Source organism: Microcaecilia unicolor, chromosome 1 (genome assembly GCF_901765095.1).
Source record: "Microcaecilia unicolor chromosome 1, aMicUni1.1, whole genome shotgun sequence".
Lineage (NCBI taxonomy): Eukaryota > Metazoa > Chordata > Amphibia > Gymnophiona > Siphonopidae > Microcaecilia > Microcaecilia unicolor.
In genome coordinates, this window is record NC_044031.1 from 316,155,068 (window position 1) to 316,181,619 (window position 26,552).

Consider the following 26,552-nt stretch of genomic DNA (forward strand, 5'->3'; position numbering starts at 1 on the left):
CTCCACTTGCTGCGGCCTTATCCAACCACGGCCTGAACCCTTACATCTATGCAGATGATGTAACTATCTACATTCCCTTCAGATCTTCTTTAACCGAAATCTGAGATGCAATTCAGAACAGTTTTGCCATCATGGTCAATTGGGCAACCGCTTTTAAGTTCAAGCTTAACAAAGAAAAGACCCAATGCCTCATTCTCTCCTCCCAGTTTAATAAATCTATCCCGAGCTCGATTGCTGCGCTGGACTACTCCCTCCCTATCGCAGATAGCTTGAAGTTGCTTGGTGTCATTCTGGATTCCCACTTGTTTCACGACCTTCAAGTAACATCTATTACGAAAAGAATATTCCTTTCCATTCGGTCACTTAAACGCATCAAGCAATTCCTACCGAGTGACTTATTCCGGACTCTAATCCACTCTAGTATTGAGCCATTTTGACTACTGCAATGGGATTTACACCAGCTGCACAGTACACATCCTAAAGAAACTCCAGACGGCGCAAAATACGGCAGCGAGATTAATATTTGGTAAATCAAGGTTTGAAGCAGCAACACCCCTTAGAGAGAAATTTCACTGGCTCCCGATAAAGGAGCATATCGAATTCAAAATCTGTGCTCTAACCCACAAGATCGTTTACAGGGAAGCTCCAGCTTATATGTTCAGCCTGACTGACCTCCCTTCTAGGAATTCCAAAAAGCCTTCTTGTACCTATCTCACTCTCCACTACCCTAGCTGCAGGAATCTGAGATACAAATTGCTCTTCTCCTCCTCCTTTTGCTTTGTGAGTCCTTGTTACTGGAATGCTCTACCATCTACATTAAAGGAGACTACCGACCACAATGTGTTCAAGAAGTCCCTTAAGACTTATCTATGTGATAAATCATACTCTTCTGCTATTTAATTTCCTACCAGCCCTTGTTTGTACCTCCTGTTGTTTGCTCCCCTCCCAAGATGTTCCTTATTCTCTGTTCCAACCTTGAATTTGTATGATGTTTTTTTCATAAATGTTGTTAACCACATAGAGCCCGCCATGGTGGGAATCTGTGGGATATAAATGTTCTAAATAAAAAAATAAACATCTAGCATATGTTTTCAGTTATTTAAGAAGAAGAGTGTGTGAATTGTGTGTGAAGATTACCTGCTTTTTTTGGCCTCCTGGAGGAGTCTCCAATCCTGGCTCATGCCCCAGAAAACAAATATTGTGTATCTGGCCCCCTCTCATGCTCTGAAAAGAAAACTAGGCAACTGCCTAAGTGACCCCAACCAGGCCAGGGCTTACATACAAACAAGAGATGAAGCTGCAAGGAGGTATGCTTAGCATCAAGATCAGGAAATATTTTTTCACAGAAAGAAAGGGTGGTGGATGCCTAGAATACCCTCCTGGTAGAGGTGGTGGGAACAACAATGACAGAATTCAAAAGGGTGTGGGATAAGGACAGGGGATCCCTTAACGGCAAGAGGATGGAAGCCAAGCATTGGGTGCTTCAGCTCAAAACAGCAGTGAAATGACTGTTTTGAGCTTCTAAGGTAGGAGCTCTCAACCCAGTCCTCAGGGAATACCTAGCCAGTGAGGATTTCAGGATATCCACAATGAATATGTATGAGAAAGATTTGCATACTAAGGAAGCAGCGCATGCAAATATATCTCATGTATATGTGCATATATATTGTGGGTATCCTGAAAACTTCATTGGTAGGGTGTGCCTCAAGGAGGTAGCCCTCAAGGAGCAGCAGTTACAACGCTAACCATGGTTTATAGTTTATTAAAACTTCCTATACCGCTCTAACTGCCACGGCAGACCAGAGCAGTGTACAATCTAAAATTTTAGAAAAGAAAAGAACTCCATCTTACTGGACACACTGGATGGGCCATTCTAGTCTTCATCTGCTGACATCTACTATGTCAGTGGTTCTCAAACCAATCAGGTTTTCAGGATATCGCTAATGAATATGCATGAGACAGATATGTATGCCTGTCACCTCCATTACATTCAATGCATATTCATTAAGGATATTCTGGTGAAAACATTTCTGCCTCTGGTTCCAAAAAAGCAAAGAAAGCATATTGCACCTTCAATCAATGAAAAACACCTAATGGAGAATTTTATACACTAACCATCTAACAATTTTTTTATACAGTAGAGATAATATCTATTCTCAGTCTACATTCTACACCTCAACTGAGTTTATCTTCTAGCAAGTTGCCTGATTAGCATCATTTTACTTATTTGTGAGGGAGTATACAGAACACTGCCCCTCACCCTTAAGAAGGAACCCTCGGGTACTGCGAGCCACCTTAAAACCCTGTTATTGTTATATTAATTATTTTTTTTTCTTTAAACAAAATCAATAAAATTGTTTTGAAATCTAAAACTCCCCAGTCCCGCCCAAGGAGGAAGTGAGATCGGAGGGGTGGAGCTGAAACCAGGAACTATAAAGGGTCCAGAGGGAAGGAGCGAAGTTTACTGTATACACCTTCACCACATATAAGCCCCCCTCTCCCACCTGGTTGGCAAGGATGTGAAGATTTGTGGCCCCTGCACAGGAAGAATCTGAATCATTTGTGGCAGCACTGATCTGGCCAAAAGTGATTCTGCTTAGCATAGAAAAGTGATAGGAGATGGTAACAGAAAGCGGGAAAGGGAAGATGAAGAAAGAATATGAGGAGTGGAAGAGATGATGAAAAAAAACCCCCATATGTACCCTGTATACTCTTCCATCCTCCTATGCAAAGACATGCTCCTCCCCACTTCAACTCCCACATCCAGACTTTCCCATACACTCCAGAGTCCCACATACTCCAGTAGTGGACATCTTAGAGACCACTACTTCCTCAACAAACGGTCTTTTTCAAGACCTCTCTTTAGCAATTTAGTCTTTTAATACAGACTGATTTATGATTGTTATGTTTACAACAGTCTGTGACTGTTTATTTGGGCATACTTTTAAGAGACTCCTTCTGCTGCTAAGCTTGTACAACATTGTGGCTTCTGTTGGAGTTGGCAGGGCTTGGGGATTCCCTCAAGAGCAGGTATTTTGTATTTTGTGTTTGGGGTGTGTGTGTATGGGAGATTTAGGGGGAGGGTGGGGGTGGTGAGAAAATTTTGTACCCATCCACTTTGAGCTCAGGCCTACAGACACCTCACATATGGTACCCCTACCAAACCCACTCATGCCTTCTTTCTCTCTAGTGAGACACACTTCACAAGTCTCCCCTCCCCAGTGAAGCCCTCACACAGGTGAGGAGAGGAAGGGAAAATGTGCCACTGTGTCCTCTTCTTCTGTCCTGGAAGACTACACTGAACAAACATTCAGCTATTGTACTCACTCTGCTGCTCCCCAGTATTTCTCCACACTCGTCCATCCCTACACCCCTTCCCGTGCACTCCGCTCCATGGATAAATCCTTCTTATCTGTTCCCTTCTCCACTACTGCCAACTCCAGACTTCGCGCCTTCTGTCTCGCTGCACCCTACGCCTGGAATAAACTTCCTGAGCCCCTACGTCTTGCCCCATCCTTGGCCACCTTTAAATCTAGACTGAAAGCCCACCTCTTTAACATTGCTTTTGACTCGTAACCACTTGTAACCACTCGCCTCCACCTACCCTCCTCTCTTCCTTCCCGCACACATTAATTGATTTGATTTGCTTACTTTATTTTTTGTCTATTAGATTGTAAGCTCTTTGAGCAGGGACTGTCTTTCTTGTATGTTTGAGCAGCGCTGCGTACGCCTTGTAGCGCTATAGAAATGCTAAATAGTAGTAGTAGTAGTGCAGAAAGGAACATAAAGGCTGCACACAGATATCAGAATCTTCCCCAAGAATTAGATAACTCCATTGAGAAGAATTATCCTTTGGAGAAGAAGCTTTTGATGGAGATTTTAGAGTGGGCCATATAACGATTAAGCTTGAATTATGAAAAATAAAAATAAAAACGCAAAAATGATTCAAGATGGATGTAACGGAGCCTCTCCTGCCTGGTTAAACCCCACTGAACATGTACCCCTATGATTTCAATTCAGCAACACAGTGAAGGGCTGTTTCAAATGCCTTATGATTAGCATAATGCATTCTTCATGTGGAAGACCAGGGCTCAGGCATGATCTTGGGTCACTTATGTGTGTGGATTATATCTATATCTATAATATCTCACTACTACTACTATTTACTACTATTTAGCATTTCTATAGCGCTACAAGGCGCAGTCATATGACAGTAACAGCCAATCATACATGACTGTAAAAAACTAACTTAATAACAATTGCTAAAATTGTATGCTAACTTTACTTCTTATTTAAAGCAAACAAAAAAAAAAAAAAAAAGAATACTAATGAATACATTAGTGTTGCTGTGATAACTGGGTTAGACCACAGGTTACAAATTGGGGGTAATGCTTTGGGTAGCTGTGAATTAAAGCTCATGATACCACAGTCTTATTAATGTCCAGTTCAGAGTAAACTGGAAGCCCAAAGGAGCAGGAGGAAAACCTTGAGTGTAAGAAAAAAAAAATCCAGCATTTTAGGAAGTCCTTCTATGTCCTCCTGTTCTAGGATACACTAATTATCACTAATTTGAATCATCTTGGGAAAAATCTACTATCCTTCACCCCGCTGTATGCTTCACCATAGCAGCAGGCTAGAACGATTTGTCTTCCACAACTCTATAGCGCATCCTGTGACTCAACGACTGAATCAGATAAAATATGTTTTGCAATATAATCCCCGCTGTGCAGAAAATACTTAGCCATATAACGAACTGACACCTGAAGGAGTTAGATGAAAAATTCAACAATAGAACGAAAAGATATTTAACAGAGGAATTAGCTACATCTGGGCTTAACAAAATGTGTCCTGCTGTGTGTGGGGAGTGAGGGGAGGTAAAGGTATAGTTTCTTTTCACTTGTAGTCCGCTTTCTTCCTCAGAAAATAACTCACTGACTAAAACATCGGTCCCCATCTCACCCTGATGTTTTGCTGCCTCACTGTGTGGTCCTCGAAAACTCATGTCCAATACAGTTATGCGTTTTTAAATAGTTTTTGAGTAAGTTAATATAAGTAACGTATTACTGTGATCTGCCTGCATGCCAGAGCTACAAATGTCCCGATTTCCATGGAAGACTCAAAGAGAAAGCATTTTAAAATGTTACAAAAGAGGGTACATTATCTGAGGCACCTAGATGAAGGCTACTCTGTTAGGAAATAACTGTCAATAACTTTGACATACGGAACAAAAGCCAAGGTTTCAATTCAGCAGTAGAATGAGGGACTGTTCCAGATGCCTAGTGATTAGCATAATGCATTTTTCATGTGGGATCATTGGAGCCGACTCTGTGGGTGCTCTGGGTGCTTGAGCACCCCCAATATTAAGACAATTCCTTGTATGTGTCCAGGGAGTTGTCTCCAGGGTTCTGGAATGATCTCATAGTAACAGAGTAAATGCCGGCAGATAAAGACCTGTACGATCCATCCAGTCTGCCCAACAAGATGACCAAATTTGATTCTGGCACTCAACACACTAACCCTGGTATACTTAACCTCTTCTTGCCAATTTTGGGGCACAGACCACAGAAGTCTGCCCGGCACCAGTCCTCCTTCCCAACTACTGGAGTTCTCACTGAAGTCCACTCCAGCCTTGATCCTGATCTGTTTTTGATATTTACAGGACCCAGACCATAGAAGTCTATCCAGTATTGGTCTAACTTCCTAATCTGAAGCTGCATTCAAAGCAGTGGTGTAGCTACGTGGGGCCTGGGCTCCCCCAAATTTGCTCTGGGCCCCTGGTTTGGCTGGCGGGAATCCCCAACCCCTGCCAGCTGAAGATTTCATTCAGCGCTGGTCTCCAGGGCCACTGCATTGACTGCCCTGCTCTCTCTTCCCCTCACATCTGGCACGCTCCTTTTAGAGAAACTGAGCATGTTCAGTTTCACTAAAAGGAGTGTGCCGGACGTGAGGGGAAGAGAGAAAAAGGCAGGCAATGCAGTGGCGCCAGAGACCAGCGCTTGATGAAATCTTCAGCTGGCGGGGGTTGGGGACCTCCGCCAGCCAAGATGTACAGCGTTGGAAGTGGTTGCAGAGCGGCAGGGTGGCAGCAGACCAAAATGTGCCCCCCCCCCCCCAAGACTCTGGCTCCCTCCCACCTCGAGGTCCGGCTATGCCCCTGCTTCAAAGCTCACTCCAGTTATGAGGATATTTAAGTTTTTGCTTTAATTGGATTCCATCCTTTTCCTGTATAGTGGTCCTCTATGTTTATCCCACGCATTCTTAAATTCTGTCACTGTTTTTGTCTTCAGAACCTCCCACGGGAGGGCATTCCAGGCATCCACCACCTTTTCTCTGAAAAAGTATTTCCTGACAATGCTCCTAAGTCCCCTGAAACTTCAGCTCATGATCTTGAGTTCTACCACTTCCTCATCTCTGAAAAAGTTTAGTTTGCCACTTATGTGCATGGATTATGTATATCTCTTCTCTATATATAAAAGGCACCTCCAACGTTCGAATGAAGCCTCAAGCCGGAAACTTGAGGCGGGCGAGATATCCGGTTTCGCCATGATTGTCTGCCCCGCCCTCGCGTCACAACATGATGACGTCGAGGGCGGAGCAAAGACACTCAAAAAATCAAGGAAGCCCATTGGTTAATCTCTGTTTCCACTCCCCAACGCAGCCATCATTCCCATACACTCAAAACCAAACAAAATCGCCACTGCACCCCGTCCCCCCGCCCACACTCCCCCTCACCCACGGTTTCGCCATGAGTGTCTGCCCCGCCCTGTGCGTCAATGTCTACCATGCAAGTTAACTTCTGCATTGTGCGCCCAGTAACATGCACGTGGACCTCTCAGCTGCCATTTCCATTCAAGCAGTGGCATGGGGCAGGAATGAATGGGGTTTATTCCTGCCCCAAGAGGCTACTAGACCACCGGGGAGAGCCTACCAGTGTCAGGCAGTGAGTAATCATGGTGGGGAGTGGGGGGAAGGGCCCCATGTTTTGGTTTCAACCTGGATTTCAGTGCCAAATTCGAAATTGAAACCGAAAATTTGGCTGGCCTCTAAGCCCCTTCCCAACTGTAGCTATGCCACTAGCAGTGGGGGAGAAAAAGAATGAATGCGAATGCATGGTAGGGGAGGGCCGACAAATGTATGCTTGCGTAGGGTCCAATATAGTGTTAATTTTGCCCTGCCCATGACTGGACGAGTGCACCACAGTTAAATAATGCAATATTCTTAACATGTAGATATCTAGAGTTCTGCTTGTATGTTTACAGCTTTCAAGGGCCAGGGATAGGGATGTGAAAAGATAAGTTGGCATTTTATTTTATTTCTAGAAAGATATGAATTGAAATTTTGAGGGTAATAATTCCCTGACAGTACTTACAAGTGTTCCGTTGAATCCACATCCAAGTCTTCATCTTTCCCATTTGGTATACTGTGATCAATAACTATTGTTTCGGTGTTAGCTAAACAAAATCCATTGGAACGCATGATTTCTGTGGAGGAAAATAAGAAGTTAAATAAAATACACTCAGAATACATTCTCCTAGGGAACATAAAAGTTCACGGCTGATCTATGTCTCATTTAATGTACTGTTTCTTTCACAGGACTCTGCTACAAACACAACACATAGACAAAAAAATCCTTTATGGCTTCATGCACCCAAATCCTTTTTGGCATCTTGTGAGTGAATTACAGGAGCAACAACTGTCATATGAGAATTTTTTCAACAGATATTTGATAAGAAAAAAAAATATTTGTGACCAGCAAGACAAGATGTATCTGGTACACACAGGAGGAGCTACCACCACAAATGTCATAAGTACATAAATATTGCCATACTGGGACAGACCGAATGTCCATCAAGCCCAGCATCATGTTTCCAACAGTGATCCAGGTTACAAGTACCTGGCAAGATCCCAGAACAGTACAAAACATTTTATGCAGCTTATTCTAGAAATAAGAAGTGGATATTTCCCGTCCATTTTAATAATGGTCTATGGACTTTTCCTTTAGGAAGCTATCCAAACCTTTTTTTAAACACTGCTAAGCTAACCACTTTTATTACATTCTCTGGCAACGAATTCCAGAGTTTAATTACATGTCGAGTTTAATTACATTTCTCCAATTAGTTTTAAATGTACTACTTTCTAGCTTCATGTCCCAGTATTCCTCCTCCAATGTCTCATTAACGTCTCGTTTCGCAAACTAATATTGCCGCTTCACTCCCTTTTCGAAACAAGATGTTAATGAGACGTTGGAGGAGAAATTGAAGACGAGAATGTGGAGAGAATTTCCTATAGCACGGTAACAAAAAGAAAAAAACCCGGCAGAAATTGCTGATGGTAGAGGCTTGAGTGTGTTAAAAGAAAAAAAACGGCAGGAGCTGGCAGGAACAGCTGATGGTATTGATTTCAAAGACTAATTGAAAAAACCGGCAGAAACAGCTGATGTTAATGATATTGGAACGCTAGCTGAGGAAATCGGCAGGAACAGCTGATAAGAATGATATCGGAGAGCTAGCTGGGAGAAGAAATTACCACTTACCATCCACATAACAAACTGCCAGCAAAGTGCAGGACTATTGAACAAGATAAGTGTACTTGTAGCTGTGAAGTATTGGAAAGTTTAAAGTTTGAATATTCTCTATATAGAAGTGTTATTGAGTGGTGTGGGCACAAATAAGAAAGTCAGTGAAAATGTAAACAAAATAAGAAAAGTTAACTGGTGACAGATTTCAAATTTTTTTTTTTTCATTGAATATTGTTCTCTCAGTAGTGGAATATATTTAGGGACGTAGGGCCCCTGGATCAATGGGTTTTCCTCCTAAGTTTTTTTTTTTTTTTTTGGGGGGGGGGGGGTTTACATTGCCCTGTGAGCACTGGGTCCTTTATGAATAAAATGGACCAATGATAAAATTAGCTCCAGGAATAGCGTTGGTGCTCATATAAATATTGAGCAAAGTGTGATCTCTTGGAGATCAGTCAAGCTTGGAAGCATTGAGGTCCAACTGGATAAAAGTAGTAATTTAAACATTTGCTGGGAGAATAATACTCAAGTACCAACTGGGAAATAGAATAAGGAATTAGATTTTAACCAGTGGTTCCCGTAATTCAGATTGTGTTGAGCAACAAAAAGTAGTATACATACTTTGTTCTGTTATTTGAATATTTTTACTGATGTAATTGCCTGTTGTTCATGCTTTATTTATTCTTATTGTACACCGCCTTGAGTGAATTCCTTCAAAAAGGCGGCAAATAAATCCAAATAAATAAATAAATAATAAATAGTGGAAGTCTGGGAGTTAGAATCCGTATCAGAGCCTGAGTAATATAGAACGAGTAGAAGTAAATCGATTTTTTTTTACTCGTTCCAAAAGTACAAAGACTAGGGGACACTCGAAGTTACATGGAAATACTTCTAAAACAAATAGGAGGATATTTTTTTTTTACTCAACGAATAGTTAAGCTCTCTTTGCTGGAGGATGTGGTAACAGCGGTTAGCATATCTGGGTTTAAAAAAGGTTTGCACAAATTCCTGGAGGAAAAGTCCATAGTCTGCTATTGAGGCAGACAATGGAAGCAATTGCTTGCCCTGGGATTTGTCGTATGGAGTGTTAAAAGCAAACAGAGAGGGAAATACAGCATACAAAGAAAGTATACAAAGAAAAAGAGCACCACTGGGCCTTCAAGACTGAGACAGCTCTTCTGAGCAGGGACCGTCCTTATTCGTTAATTTGTACAGCGCTGCGTAACCCTAGTAGCGCTCTAGAAATGTTAAGTAGTAGTAGTAGACAACAAGAGTCCTTGCATAGTGACATACAACCCAGAGCTGGAAAAATTAAGAAAAATCATAAAAGATCTACAGCCTCTGCTCCAGGAGGATGAATTACTGAAAGAGATATTCCCATCCCCACCAGTGCTAGCTTTCAGACAGCCACCCAACTTAAAACACAAGCTAATTAGAAGTAAGCTCCCAACACAGACTCAAAAAGAAGAGAATGGCACACATCCTTGCAATATACCCAGCTGCAAACTATACCAAAACATCTCACAGGACCCCACAGTCATTCACAAAGGAAAAACATTCAACATAAAGGAATCCTTCACATGCTCATCTTCCAATGTGGTATACATCATCCAGTGTAAAAAATGTGACCTATATTGGAGAAACAAGCCAGATGCTAAAAACAAGATTTAATTTACATAGACATCACATGAAAAACGCCATTGCCAGCCAGGATGCCACACCTGTGGGGCAACACTTTAAAAAAACAGAACACTGTACTAGTGATTTCATAGTAAGAATCCTGAAAGGTAACTTTAAAACAATACAGGAACGTAAGACCTTTGAAGTCAAAATGATTAAATATTTTGACACCCACCAGACAGGACTTAACAGAGATCTAGGCTTTCTAGCCGATTATAAGCCATAAAATTGTAAATTGTACTGCTTTGTTTGTCACTCTCCTGTCTCCATGCATATCCCCCTGTCTCACCCATCCACCTCCATCCCCCACCCTGTTAGATTGTCACTGAAATGCTTTGATGTCTCACTTATATATACTGTCATCTACCAAGATTTGCTTATTTCAGATCTGACGAAGAAGGGCAACCTTCGAAAGCTAATCAAGAAATGTACTAAGTTATGTTGAATAAAAAAGGTATCATCTTATTTTCTTTTTCATGTTTTATTTTGTTTTATTTCTATTGATTACTTTCTTAGTATGGAGTGTTGCCACGATTTGGGTTTCTGCCAGGTACTTGTGACCTGGCTTGGCCACTGTTTGGAAAACAGGATACTGGGCTAGATGGGCCATTGGTCTGACCCAGTATGGCTACTTATGTTCTTATGTGAGTGAGTTTTGTCTCGGGGGAAATTTCTCCAAATGGGTTAGTTTTGTGCATACCATGACAGAAATGAATCTCACTCCGTTGACTCTAGTAGTTTGAGTCCAGTGTAAAATGAACATGACTGGTCAGAGGTTTTGCTCACTCCTCTGCCTGCTGTTTGACTGAGAAATGGAGCAGCATATTGGCCCTTGATCCAATGGGACCAGGACTGAGAAGCCACACTCTGGAGATGGACTGTAAAGGAAGTAATGTATATAAATTGCTCTTAATTGGAAGCATGTGTATGTGGAAATGAATCCCTGGAAAATGAGACCGAGTGTGAAACAAGAAGGAAATAGATTAACCTCAACCGCAGGGAGACTTTTTACCTTGAAAGATTACATTCCAGATAGAACGTTGTACCCCAGCACCTGGGAAGTCAATCGTCCTATAGACTGGTTCTCGTATATAGAGGAAGTTTGAATTTACAGTGTTACCCAATGCTGTACAGCCTCAGGATTGAAAGACTACCTCAGAATTGTAACTGTTTTGCATCCGAGATTCATAAAGAGAGTTGCATCACCCCACTTTAGTCTGAGTTATCTTTTGGAGAGATTTCTATGGCAGGGCCATGAAGGGAAATCTTATCCCCTTATGGTGAACCTGCTCCCTTGGAGAAAAGTGTACATGCTAAGAGCAATTAAAGGAGAGGACCAAGAAGAAATAAGTGTTCAGTGGGGGCCCTGGGCTATGAATCTAGTGATGGACCACCCGAGACTGGGACACTGAGATGGAAGACCAGCCTGGGGAAAATGAGAGTAGATATTAGGGATGTGAACACACCAGAAAGTTTTGGTTTGGCTTTTTTTCCCCAATTTTTGGGTGCTTTTTCAATTCATTTCACACATTCGTTTTAATGGAATTAAAAAAAAATCACTACAGCTTTTTAACTCACTGTAATCAACTTAGAGGGGAATAATCGAACGGCGCCGGCGAAATTGATGGCCGGCCATCTTCGGGGGCCAGCGCCGTAAGCGGGTGGAGCCAAGTGTATTTAGAATAGGATCGCCGGGTGTAGGTGAGATGGCCGGCTCCGATTTTCAGCCATAATGGAAACCGGACCCAGCCATCTCAAACCCGGTGAAATGCAAGGCATTTGGCCGTGGGAGGAGCCAGCATTTGTAGTGCACTGGCCACCCTGACATGTCAGGACACCAACCGGGCACCCTAGGGGGCACTTAAAAAATCTTTAAAAAGAAACAAAATTAGCTTCCAGGTGCATAGCACCCTTCCCTTGTGTGCTGAGCCCCCCAAATTCCCTCCAAAAACCACTGCCCACAAGTCTACACCATTACCATAGCCCTAAGGGGTGAAGGGGGGCACCTACATGTGGGTACAGTGGGTTTTGGGGGGTTTTGGAGGGCTCAACATTAACCACCACCAGTATAACAGGTAGGGGGGGATGGGCCTGTGTCCACCTGCCTGAAGTGCAGTGCACCCACTAAAAACTGCTCCAGGGAGCTGCATACTGCTGTCAGGGAGCTGGGTATGGCATTTGAGGCTGGCATACAGACTGGCAAAAAATGTTTTAATATTATTTTGGGTGTGGGAGGGGGTTGGTGACCACTGGGGGAGTAAGGGGAGGTGATCCCCGCTTCCCTCTGGTGGTCATCTGGTCAGTTGGGGCTCTTTTTTGGGACTTGGTCCTAAAAATACATGGACCAAGTCCGCCCGGCGAAATACTCATTCAAGCCGGCGTTTTTTTTTTCATAATAAGGTGAAGCCGGCCATCTCATAACCCCAGCCCGCCCCCTTCCCGCCTTTGCTACCCTACCAACACGCCCCCTTGAAGGTTGGCCAGTGCCGCAACAAAAAAGCAATTGGGGCCGGCCAAAATCGGCTTTCGATAATACCGATTTGGCCGGGATTGAGAGATTGCTGGCGATCTCCTGATTTGTGTCGGAAGATTGCCAGCGATCCCTTTCGAAAATAAGCCTGTTAGAGTGCCTTTACAAAGGTGCGGTAGCATTTTTAGCACGCGCTAAACGCTAGTGACGTCCATAGAAATATATGGCCATCTCTAACTTTTAGTGTGTGCTTATTTTTAGCGTGCACTAAAAACACTAGTGCACCTTTGTAAAAGGACCCCTTAGTGTGCAATAATTTAGCATAAAATAACATTTTTATGGCATACTAGTAAATACACATCTCTAGCAGATATTGACGAGCATTTTCAAAGCACTTAGGGGGTCTTTTACTAAAGTTTAGCTCGAGTTATCTACAGCAGGGCGCATAGGAATAAAATGGGCCCTGCTGCAGATAACTCGAGCTAAGCTTTAGTAAAAGACCCACTAAGACTTACTATGGAACTTTGTATGTCTAAGAGCTTTGGAAATGAGCCCCATTCTTGTTTTCTACTACAAATAAGCTCACAAGCATGTTGAAATAGTGTTGAAATCTGTACATGCCAGGATTTATTCATTAATGTAGTACCTATGGAAATGATCAGCTTCACCTTTTGGTCCCGAGACTCTACAGGCCCTGTTTACTAAGGTGTGCTAGCATTTTTAGTGTGCGCTAAAAATTAGCACATGCTAACGCTAGAGACACCCATAGGAATGTATAGATGTCTCTAGTATTACCACGTGCCGAAAATGCTAGCACACACTCAGCATGACTTAGTAAAAAGGGCCCTACATTTGAAAAGGGTGCTTTTTCACAGTAATGATGCTGTGAAACTTGCTCACTGTGAGTATAGATGTGTTTGATTGTAGACTGTATGAAAACTATTTTTTTTTTGTCTTTTGGGGGTATACGAGTGGAGAGAATAATGCAAAATGTGCATTTGGGACAATATTTCCTTTTTAAAATTACTTTTTAAATAATATGTTTGTATTGTCCTTCCCATTCTTCTGTAGAACAGTTTCTGTAACCTCATTATGTCGATGCAATTTTTTTTCTCAACCAATTATTATTTCCTGTTTTTTTCCCCTCCTTTTATCTATTTTCTCCATTGATTTCTGTGGAATTAGTGCACATAAGTGTTTTCAAAATCATTCATAGAAGATAGTGTGGTAAATAAAGTGTGGGCAAATGAAATTGCCTCCTTGTCCAAGGACTGATCTAACATGACAACAGGAGCATGCTCACTGTGTTTTGTCTACCCAGCTTCAGGTGTTTGTGACATCAGGAGAGCAATTCTATTTATTAAGGGAAGAAATTCTGGGTGCCAGCATATTGTGATGACTCTGATAATCTCTTTCATGATTCTGGAGTGATGCATGCCTAAAAAGAATGTAAAGGAGATTTATTTGATCTCTCTGAAGATATACAGGGCCTCTGAGCCAGGTTTCACTGTAGTGGTAGAACCTGTTGTTGCAGATTTATTTATCTATCTGTTCATTTATATGGTTTTATTTTGAGAAGCGCATATGCTTACAAAACTAAGGGACATAGCTATCAACGTGAGCTACAGTTAAGACACGTTATTTTACTACTAACTCATGCTATTTTAGCACAGGCCCCATTTTATGCACAGAGACCTAGGGGTCCTTCTACTAAGCCATGTTAGAGTCTACGCATGCCCAAGGTTGCCAATTCCGAGTTACTACCCAGCTACCGTGTGTGCCGGGCGGTAATTTCATTTTTGGCGTGCGTCTCTTACGAGCATCAGAAAATATTTTTTTATTTTCTGGCACATGGCACTACTGGGCGGTAAAAGGAATTTGACGCACATTGACCCTTACCAGCCGGTTAACGCACGAGACCTTACCACTAGGTCAATGGCTGGCAGTAAGGTCTCAGACCCAAAATGGACGCACATCAATTTTCATTTTGCCGCCCGTCTATTTTCGGTCTTAAATCAGAAAAGGCATTTTTACAGATGTGCTGAAAAATGGATCTGCATATGTCCAAAACACACGCTTACACTACCACAGCCCATTTTTCAGCACAACTTAGTAAAAGGATCCCCTAGTTACTAATAACTGGGGTTAACAGTAAAATAGCTCATCTTAACAGGAGCCCACATTGATAACTCCACCCCTAAAACTTAAGCATACAGCTATGAAGAAGTGTCTGTGTGGCTGCAAAAGACGAGGATCCCAACACTAATTTCTGTGATTGATTTGACTTATTTTGTTTGATTTATGTTTCGGTTTTCCATACGAATGCTCCAAGCAGTAAATAGCCTATAAAATGCTAAAAACATTTTAAACTGAATTGATAGAAAATGACAATCCCCAATAAATAAAAATAACAAACAGAACATTAGGGAAATAATTAGGTAACTAAAATTAAAATGAATCAAGTCACGCAAAAATCCCATTTAAAAAGCAAGTTCTTGCTCATAATTATAACTGAAAGCCAAACTGGGGGATTCTAGGTGAGCCTCCTAGGAAGAGTGTGCCACACCTGATTTACTATGCAGGAGATGCGGCCAGCATGCCATTTTCCAACTTATTTTTCACCCTGCAGATTTCATTTTAATTTTTAGCAAACATACTACACGTGTCCAACATGTGTCAAATTGGCACTATTGCCCGGCTACCATGTGCCCTGAGCGGTAATTCCATTTTTGGCATGCGCCTAAAACACGCAGAAAATATTTTCTATTTTCTACCACATGGCACTTACCCAGAGGTAATTGGCAGTTTACGTGCGTTGAACGCTTACCGCCTGGTTAGCGCATGAGACCTTACCGCTACGTCAGTGGGTGGCGGTAAGGTCTCAGGCCAAAAATGGATGCGTGCTGGTTTTAATTTTGTCGCAAATCCATTTTACGGCACAAAAAAATGCCTTTTTTCCAGGCGCAGTGAGGAAATGGACCAGTGCGCGTCCAAAACACGTGCCTACACCAGCACAGGCCACTTTTATGCACGCCTTAGTAAAAGGGCCCCTTACAGTTTGCATGTTATTTAGGACTGTGAATATTTCTAAGTGTTTTCTTCCTTGATGGAAGATGAGCCATTGAATTGCACGCTCTATTACATGGATCCATGCCGTGCAGGATGTGTAGACGCGAAGTGTATTGTGGCTTTTAAATTGCTTCAGAATCTCTTCTCTCTGCTGAGTCAGCCTCAGTAACGAACAGGTACTGGAGTGGGGATCTGTGCGATCCAAAGGACAGAAGCTGACAAAGCTTCAGAACCTGACATGCACCCCTGCACAACAGCTGCAGACAAAGTACAGGTGGGCAGCTGTGACTAACATAAAATGGAAACTAATTGGGAGTCAGTGGCTAAAGAATTTAGGCCTCAGTAAAGAAACCACAAAAAGCACTCACCTTCCCCCACTCTCCTGCTAAATACCATCACTCACAGCTCTGTCTATGCCCTTCCCAAAGACACAGAGTAAGTGAACGCTCATTCCCTTGTGCCCTGCTCGTACCCTCCACACTCTCTCCCTCAGCTACGGGCCCAGTGGGTATCTTTAAACTTAGCTATGATATTAAAAGAATATGTTGACACAAAACCTAATGAGAAGCTTTTCCCCATTCTGAAATTCCATGAGGTAGTGTGACCTTTTGCTGATGAATTACTGGGCGGGTGATTGTGTTTCCTTTTCATTTATTTGCTCTTATCAGAGGCAGTGCCTGCTTGCCGGTGTCCATAAAATGTGATATGCACTGCTTTAGACTTTGGAGTAGGATACACAGACACATAGGAGCCAGCTCTGTGAGTACTTGAACACCCCCAATATTGAGCATGACTGTGTTCAGGGAGGGATAATTTCCATTGGGTTTAGCAACTTCAATCATTTTGAAAAGTTGGCTCCTATATAAAGACATATATAGGTTGAATGATGTTCATTCTATTTATTTTTTAGAGACTAAGGGGGTCTTTTACTAAAGATTAGCTTGAGTTATCTGCAGCAGGGCCCATTTTATTCCTGTGGGCCCTGCTGCAGATAACGCAAGCTAATCTTTAGTAAAAGACCCCCTAAAAAGCAAAAAACAAATAAGAGAAGCAATATTTGGTGTAATTGTTCCCACGTATTTAGATCTTACATTAAGTAAAACACTAGCAATGTGCGGATCACAATGTTCAAGCTATGTTCAAAGGATTCAGTTACATCTTAGGCTTTTTAGCGGCAAGTCTATAAAACCTTTTCACATGTAAATAGTCCATTTATAGGCAAAAAAGTCTCTTATAAAATGTGGTCATGTGTAAAAGTACACACGATGCACTTAGGCATGTACTTGTAGGCATGTTCAGGGGAGGACTGCGGCCAGAGCACAGGTGTTGTGATGTATTTTGTAAAACATACTTGACGTGCTAACGTTTACGCCTTCTGTTCACACCTTAGTAATGTAGTTGATGACAGCAGATAAAGGCCTGCACGGTCCATCCAGTCTGCCCAACAAGATAAACTCCTAGTATATGATATGATTACATGAGCATACTTGATCTTGAGCTGTCCATGTCATTTTCAGGGCACAGACCGTAGACGTCTGCCCAGCACTGGCTTAATTTTCAGCTACTGGAGTTGTCGCTCCAGTCCAACCAGATCTATCTAGTTATAATCGAAGCACAGACCGTAGACGTCTGACTGGCACTAGCCTTACTACCCAACTACTGGATTTACTGCTTAAGCACAGCTAAGATGTATTGATTCCATTCTTCTTCCATATAGGAATCGTTTGTGCTTATCTCACTCATTCTTGAATTCTGTTGCTGCTTTCATTTCCACCACTTCCCGTGAAAGGGCATTCCAGGCATCCACCACCTTCTCCATGAAAAAGTACTTCCTAGCATTACTTCTAGTCAACTCCCCTGTAACCTCAATTCATGTCCTCTAGTTCTACTACTTACCCTTCTCTGGGAAAGGTTTGTTTGCATATTATTACCTTTCAAATATTGAAACATCTGCGTCATATCATCCCCATCCCTCCTTTCCTCTGGGTATGCTTATTCAGGTCCTCAAAGTCTCTTCTTACAGGTCTTTTGGAATAAACCTCATATCATTTTTGTCGCTTTTCTTTGAACTGCTTCAAGTCTTTTTATGTTCTTAGCAAGATACAGACTCCAAAACTGAAAACAGTCCTCCAAGTGGGGCCTCATCCCTCTGGCGATAGCCACAGTCATATTGTTTCACTGCCTTGAGATCTTTAGACACTATCACTCTATGGTCTCTCTCCCGAGCTGTGCTTATCAGTTTCTTGCCTCCAACCTTGTACATCTCCTTTTTATTTCTGCAAGCCAAGTGCATCACTCTCCACATCTTCACATCAAATTCTAACTGCTAAATATCAGACCATTCTTCTAATTGCTGTAGATCTCTTCTCATGCTTTCTATTACCTCTGGGATGTCCACTGTGTTGATAATTTTCACGTCATCTGCAAAAAGGCAAACCTTTCCCTCTAACCCTTCAGCAATGTTGCTCACGAATATATTAAAAAGAATTATCTCTAACACCAAACCTGAGGCATTCCACTACTCGCCTTTCTTTCCTCCAAGTGGATTCCATTTATCAACACCCCTTGTTGCCTGTCAGTCAACCCAGGAAGATTTGGTTGGGATACCGGTGCCGGACAGGGTATTTGAGTCTGACGAATCGGAGAAACTTAATGAAATCTCTGTAAACCTGGAGGATGTAATGGGGCAGTTCTGCAAACTAAAGAGCAGCAAATCTCCTGGGCCAGATGGCATTCATCCCAGGGTACTGATGGAACTAAAAAATGAGCTTGCGGAGCTACTGTTGTTGATTTGTAATTTATCCTTAAAATCGAGCGTGGTACCGAAAGATTGGAGGGTCGCTAATGTAACACTGATTTTTAAGAAAGGTTCCAGGGAAGATCCGGAGAATTATAGACCGGTGAGCTTGACGTCGGTGCCGTGCAAAATGGTAGAGACTATCATTAAGAACAAAATAACAGAGCGCATTCTAAAGCATGGACTGATGAGACAAAGTCAGCATGTATTTAGTGAAGGGAAGTCTTGCCTCACCAATCTACTGCATTTCTTTGAAGGGGTAAACAAACATGTCAACAAAGGGGAGCTGGTGGATATTGTGTATCTGGATTTTCAAAAAGCGTTTGACAAAGTCCCTTATGAAAGGCTCCAGAGGAAATTAGAGAGTCATGAGATCGGAGGTAGTGTATTGTTATGGATTAAAAACTGGTTGAAAGGAAACAGAGAGTAGGGTTAAATGGTCACTATTCGCAATGGAGAAGGGTAGTTAGTGGGGTCCCTCAGGAATCTGTGCTGGGACCGTTGCTTTTTAACATTTTCATAAATGACCTGGAGGTGGGGGTAACTAGCGAGGTTATCAAATTTCCTGATGACACAAAGTTGTTTAAGGTCGTCAAACCAGGGGAAGATTGTGAAAAGTTGCAAGAAGATATTGCGAGACTAGGAGACTGGGCGTCTAAATGGCAGATGACATTCAATGTGAGCAAGTGCAAAGTGATGCATGTGGGAAAGAGGAACCCAAACTATAGTTACGTCATGGAGTGGAGGAGTGGCCTAGTTATTAGGTGGTGGACTTTGGTCCTGGGGAACTGAGGAACTGAGTTCGATTCCCATTTCAGGCACAGGCAACTCCTTGTGACTCTGGGCAAGTCACTTAGCCCTCCATTGCCCCAGGTACAAATAAGTACTTATATACAATATGTAAGCCGCATTGAGCCTGCCATGAGTGGGAAAGCGCGGGTACAAATGTAAAAAAAAAAAAATGCAAGGTTCAGCATTAGCAGTCATGGAACCAGAAAGGGACCTGGGAGTCATCATTGATGATACGTTGAAATCTTCTGCTCAGTGTGCTGCTGCGGCTAAGAAAGCAAATAGAATGTTAGGTATTATTAGTAAAGGGATGGAAAACAAAAATGAGGATATTATAATGCCACTGTATCGGTCCATGGTGCGACCACACCTAGAGTATTGTGTTCAATTCTGGTTGCCCCACCTCAAAAAAGAAATAGAGGAATTAGAAAAGGTGCAGAGAAGAGTGACAAAGATGAATAAGGGGATGGGATGACTTTCCTAAGAGGAAAGGCTAAAGCAGCTGGGGCTCTTCGGCTTGGAGAAAAGGTGGCTGAGGAGTGATATGATAGAGGTATATAAAATAATGAGTGGAGTGGAAAAGATAGATATGGAGCGTCTGTTTACGCTTTCCACAAATACTAGGACAAGGGGGCATGCAATGAAGCTAGAATGCAGTAAGTTTAAAACAAATAAGAGAAATTTGTTTTTTACTCAGCGCGTAATTCGACTCTGGAATTTGTTGCCAGAGAATGTGGTTAAGGCGGTTAGCTTAGCAGAGTTTAAGAAAGGTTTAGACGGCTTCCTGAAGGAAAAGGCCATAGAATGTTATTAAACGGGCGTAGGAAATATCCACTATTCCTGAGACAAGCAGTACAAAATGCTTTGCTCCGTGGATCTTGTCGGGTGATTGTGACCTGGATTGGCCACTGTCGGAGACAGGGTGCTGGGCTAGATGGACCTTTGGTCTGTCCCAGTGTGGCGATGCTTATGTCTTAATCTAGTTCACCACTGTGTCCTAATTTCATCCTACTCAGCTTATTTATGAACCTTTTGTGAGGAACCATATCAAAGGCTTTGCTGGAATCCACGTAGATCACATCTAGCATGTGTCCATTATCCAGCTCTCTGGTTAAAGAAATCAATCGGATTTGTTTAGCAGGATTTTCCTTTGGTAAAACCATGCTGCCTTGGATCCTATAAGGTTTCCTTCAGCAGCATCTCCATTAGTTTTCCAACTACGGAAGCGAGGCTTACCGGCCAGTAGTTTCCAACTTCTTCCCTGTCTCCACTTTTGTGAAGTGGGACCACATCCGCTCGTCTGCAATCCCATAGCACATCTCCCATTTCCAAGGATCTATTACATAAATCAAGTAGTCCCCACCAGGATTTCTCTATGTTCCCTCAATATTCTTGGATGTATCCCATCCAGCCCTATGGCTTTGTCTACCTTCAGTCTTTCAAATTGTTCATATACACTTTCTTTTGTGAATGGTGCAATATCTACTCTATTCCCAAAATACCCTTATCAGCCAACTGCGGTCCTTCTCCAGGATTTTCCTCCATGAACACAAAACAGTAGTCAGCTTTTTTCCTTATCACATAGTGGCAATCAGCAGCTTTCAGTTTTACAATTCCATTTCTAGCTTTCCTCTTTTCTCCAACATATCTTTAAAAAGTCCTGTCACCTCTCTTAACATCTTTAGCCATTTTTTCTTCCCCCTGTGCTTTTGCTAACAGTATTTCCCTCCTTGCTTCTTTGAATTTTACCTGGTAATCTTGTTGTGTTCCTCTTGTTGACTTCTTCTGTATTTCTTGAACAGCACCTCTTTTGCCTTTATCTGGTTGATACTCACAACAACTTAACTGACCGTTTAGATTGCTTGTTCGTGGCTATTTGCTAATTTTCAGTGACATTTAACCAGTTATTGCCACTGAAAATGAGTGGTTAGCACCTAAGTGAAAGCTGGCTATTTTGGGGGTGTTCCAGGGGCAGAGTTGGTACTTGGCTAGTTAAGTGCTGATATTAGGCTATTAACCAGCCAGGATAATAGCATAAAACACAGTCTTATCTTTATGTGGCAACCAATGGTCAGTTCTGAATATTGACTTAGCTGGCACCATATAAACTGGATATTCAGTGCTGAAGCCTGGGCATGGTCTGGCACTGAATATCCAGGAATAACATTGGCAGCAGTCAGCAAAACTCTCACCACTGCTGGCTGACTATTTACCTTACTTTATCAGGCACTAAAACCATATAGGCTTACATAAGTACATAAGTGTTGCCACACTGGGACAGATCAAAGGTCCATCAACCCCAGCATCCTGTTTTCCACAGTGGCCAATCCATGTTATGTTGCTTATCCTAGAAATAAGCAATGGATTTTCCCCAGTCCATTTAATAATGGCTTATGGACTTTTATTTTAGGAAGCTAGCCAAACTGTTTTTAAACCCCACTAAGTTAACTGCTTTCACCACATTCTCTGGCAAAGAATTCCAAAGTTTAATTACACGTTGAGTAGAGAACTATTTTCTCCGATTTTGTTTAAATCTACTATTTTGCAGCTTCATTATGTGCCCCCTAGTCCTAATATTTTTGGAAAGAGTAATCAAGCGATTCACGTCTACCCGTTCTACTCCACTCATTATTTTATAGTTCTCTATCATATCTCCCCTCAGCCGTCTTTACTCCAAGCTGAAGAGCCCCAGCCGCTTTAGCCTTTCCTCATACGGAAGTCGTCCCATCCCCTTTATCATTTTTGTTGCCCTTCTCTGTACCTTTTCTAATTCCACTATATCTTTTTTGAGATGTGGTGACCAGAATTGCACACGGTATTTGAGGTGCGGTCACACCATGGAGCGATACAAAGGCATTATAACATCCTCATTTTTGTTTTCCATTTCTTTCCTAATAATACCTAACATTCTATTTGCTTTCTTAGCCACCCACACTGAGCAGAGGGCTTCAACGTATCATCAACAATTACACCTAGATCCCTTTCCTGGTCGGTGATTCCTAATGTAGAACCTTGCATCATGTAACTATAGTTCAGGTTCCTCTTTCCCACATGCATCACTTTGCACTTGCTCACATTAAATATCATTTGCCATGGGGATGCCTAGGCTCCCAGTCTCGTAAGGTCCTTTTGTAATTTTTCACAATCCTCTTGTGATTTAACAACTTTGAATAACTTTGCCTCATCAGGAAATGTAATTACCTCACTAGTTACTTTAATCTCCAGATCATTTATAAATATGTTAAAAAGCAGCGGTCCCAGCACAGACTCCTGGGGAACCCCACTATCTACCCTTCTCCATTGAGAATATTGACCATTTAACCCTACTCTCTGTTTTCTATCTTTTAACCAGTTTTTGATCCATAATAGAACACTACCTCCTATCCCATGACTCTCCAATTTCCTCTGGAGTCTTTCATGAGGTACTTTGTCAAATGCCTTTTGAAAATCCAGATACATTATACATCAACCGGCTCATCTTTATCCACGTTTGTTCACCCCTTCAAAGAAATGTAGTGGATTGGTGAGGCAAGATTTCCCTTCACTAAATCTATGTTGGCTTTGTCTCATTAATCCATGGTTGGTATATTGTATTTGCAGTCTGATGCTCTCTGAGGCTCCATTTGCATGGAGGCAGAGAGGTGTGGTAGCCGTGTTAGTCCACTTTTAAAGGTAATCAATAGAAATAAAACAAAATAAAACATGAAAAAGAAAATAAGATGATACCTTTTTTATTGGACATAACTTAGTACATTTCTTGATTAGCTTTCGAAGGTTGCCCTTCTTCGTCAGATCGGAAATAAGCAAATCTTGGTAGATGACAGTATATATAAGTGAGACATCAAAGCATTTCAGTGACAATCTAACAGGGTGGGGATGGAGGTGGATGGGTGAGACAGGGGGATATGCATGGAGACAGGGGAGTGACAAACAAAAACAGTACAATTTACAATTTTATGGCTTATAATGGGCTAGAAAGCCCAGATCTCTGTAAATTGTACTGCCTTGTTTGTCACTCCCCTGTCTCCATGCATATCCCCCTGTCTCACCCATCCACCTCCATCCCCACCCTGTTAGATTGTCACTGAAATGCTTTGATGTCTCACTTATATATACTATCATCTACCATGGAGGCAGGAAATTGGGTTGTGCCCTTAAAATATAAATACCTGCAATCCTGTAATAGGTTCTTTTAGGGCAAATGTCCAGTTCCCTATGTCTTATGGGACTCTTTCTATTGGCTTACCTTGTTCTCTGTGCCTCCTACACTAATTCCCCCTCCCCCTTTCTCCCTCAGGTTGGGAAGAGTTAGTCTGCAGCATATCTCCTCTGTGAACTGAAACTGCCTATGCAGTGTTCTGTTGTATGATCACTTTAAGTTATCACCAGTGTAAAAGTATAAACAACATTACTATTCACCGTGTTGCTGCAATCTCCTGGCCTCTTATGCTTGAGACAGAGATGGTAGAGAAGTTATTTTTCCTCGTTTGATTACTACATTAAAGAAGATTTTGTTTCAAGAGTTCTGAATCTTCTCATAGTGATGTTCTATACTCTGGTTTAAACTGAATGCCAATCACCCAGTGAGAGGGCAGAACATTCACATTTGATCAGCCTGGGGCAAGAAATACCAAACTGCATATCTTGTCTATCCTGGGCACTGTGAGGCAAATGTAGGCACCTTAGCTAGTTTTCTTTCTTTCTTTCGTTCTTTCTTTTTTACTATCTTCCTACTGGATGCATAAGATTGTAATCGTGCTTTCAGTGGGAACATGATTTATTGTTAAAGTGTAACAGTGTGAGCAGCTCAGATTATTAAAAAGGTAGAATATAAATTTTAATCAATCAAAATGAAACTTGCAAATCCCATAATTCAAGAGGAACTGGGAATTATCTGAAAACCTTTGTCTGTGCTGCTTGCTCAATTTGCGACTGTCCTCCTTGGTGTATTGTATTTGCAGTCTGATGCTCTCTGAGGCTGAATGTTACACACAAGCATCTAGCGCCACCTAGTGGAAGATCTAAAAAAAGATACTGTCATACTACATATACGTCAATAATTGGGTGCTAATTGGCACCAATTTGAATTTACACATACATCTCCTGTGCACCCAAATCCTATAGTGTGTAGCCCAAAAGGGGACCTGGCCATGGGAGTTGCACAGGCGGGTGACTGGTGTTCCTAAAATTTGCACGTGCTATAGAATACCAGGGATGTGCGCCAAAATTGGGCGCTGGGAATGACACCTGGTTTCAGCAGGTGTAATTTACTCACCTTTGAGTGCCCATTATAGAACAGCACTTAAAGCAGATTTTGTTTGGCACCAAATTTTAAATGTCATTTACTGAATCTAGCCCTAAATAACTTGTATTGATGCAGAGTATTAAATGCAAAATAACACAGGCTGGCTTCTCCTCCAAAGTAACTCTGGCACTCAGCCTACTTTTCCTTAGGTGACAACACATTCATTGTTGATCCCTGCAGGTACTTTTATTTATTTACATTAATGTGGATAAAGCCTCCTTGGCAAAAGCCATTCAAAGCAGTTTACACTTAACAAAGACCCAATCATATGAAAAGGATGGGCCATTTCCAGACTGCCTACCTACATCAAGTAAATCACTTTTGAGAAGTGCCTTCACAATCACAAGATGTAAAAAAAAAAGTAACTTTTTCAGTTTGAGATGCATTATTTTCACTGCCTGTCCTGTCATTGAGCAAAGGAACCGATTCTGTGCACAGTTCTAAAAGTAATAGCTGTGATTACTATGGGGGGGTGTTTGTGTCTGTGGGGGGCCCTTTTAGTAAGGCACGGGAGGGCTACTGCACGGGTAGCGCTCACCAAATCATCACTACTGCCGGACAAGCGCATGCGCCTGGCGATAATTCTGAGTTTGGCGCTCGCTGAATCCTGCTGTGGAAAATAATTTTCTATTTTGTACCGCGGGGTCATTCTTGGTAGTAATCAGCAGTTGACACACGCTGCATGGTTACCACATGGGTAGCGCGTGAGCCCTTACCGCTAGGTCAACGGGTGGTGGTAAAGGTTCAGGCTGCGTGCTAGTTTTAATTTCAGCGCATGCCCATTTCCCAGTCCATTAAAAAAAAAAGCCTTTTTTCCCAGCCATGGTAAAAATATGGCCCAGTACGTGCCCACACTACCGCAGGCCACTTTTTACCACGGCCTAGTAAAATGACCCCTAAGTTTGCAAGTGAGTGCATGCATGAGATGCAGGGTATGTCTACACATATTTGCTAGTGTATGGGCCTGCATTTGTGAAAGAATCTATAGGTAATGCACATGTGTGGAATGTATTCCTCCATCTCGCTAAAAACAAATTGAAGTAGAACTACGCACGCAGAGAAAAAACAAAACAAAACAAAACAAACACTGGGTGATCATAGCGTAAACATCACGAGATCATTGGGGGCAACATTTTCACTTGCATACCCATGCAAATGCATTGTTAAATATCAGGGTATTAAGTATATATTTTTTGTACCAAACCAATTGAGAGAATTCATAAGTCTGAAAAAGATTGTTGAGATATAATACCAGTATAGTAAATATAAGGTGGTGATTGTTAGGGCATTAAGCCTTTCTTTTTTATTTGTTTCATATTAGATTCCCCTGAATCTGTTTAAGTTCTCCCCCCCCCCCCCTCATTATTGTGGTCTAAGGAAGAAACGTGGAGGGGCATAATCGAACGCAAACGCCTATCTCCATGGGCATCTATGTCCGAAAACGGGTACATAAAGAGGAGGGACAGACCGTATTTTCGAAAAAAATGGACGTCTTTTTTTTGTTTCGAAAATATGGTTTGTACGGACCAAATACCATGGATTTGTTCATTTCTGAGGTGGGCGTTTTTTTGTTTTTTTTTTAAGCGATAATGGAAACTAAAACCGGCCAGCTCAAAAACGTCCTAATCCGAGCCATTTGGTTGTGGGAGGGGCTAGGATTCGTAGTACACTGGCCCCCCTGACATGCCAGGACACCAACTGGGCACCCTAGAGGTCAGTGCGGTAGACTTCAGAAACAGCTCCACGGTGCTGAGCCCCCAACCCCAACCCCAAAACCCACTACCCACAAATGTACAACACTACCATAGCTCTTAGGGGTGAAGGGGGCACCTACATGTGGGTACAGTGGGTTTTGGAGGCCTCCCGTTTACTAGCACAAGTGTTACAGGTAGGGGGGATGGGCATGGGTCCGTCTGCCTGAAGTGCA

The 26,552-nt window shown here is 42.2% G+C and overlaps 1 protein-coding gene across 1 annotated transcript in view; it reads right to left on the reverse strand.

Annotated features, from left to right (window-relative positions):
* The window catches only part of PXDC1 (PX domain containing 1), an 84,797-nt gene that overhangs the window by 7,383 nt on the left and 50,862 nt on the right, over positions 1-26,552 (reverse strand). The window contains exon 4 of the mRNA XM_030208625.1: positions 7,370-7,481. Coding sequence (XP_030064485.1) covers positions 7,370-7,481 — 112 coding nt within the window. The remainder of the gene's footprint in view (positions 1-7,369; positions 7,482-26,552) is intronic.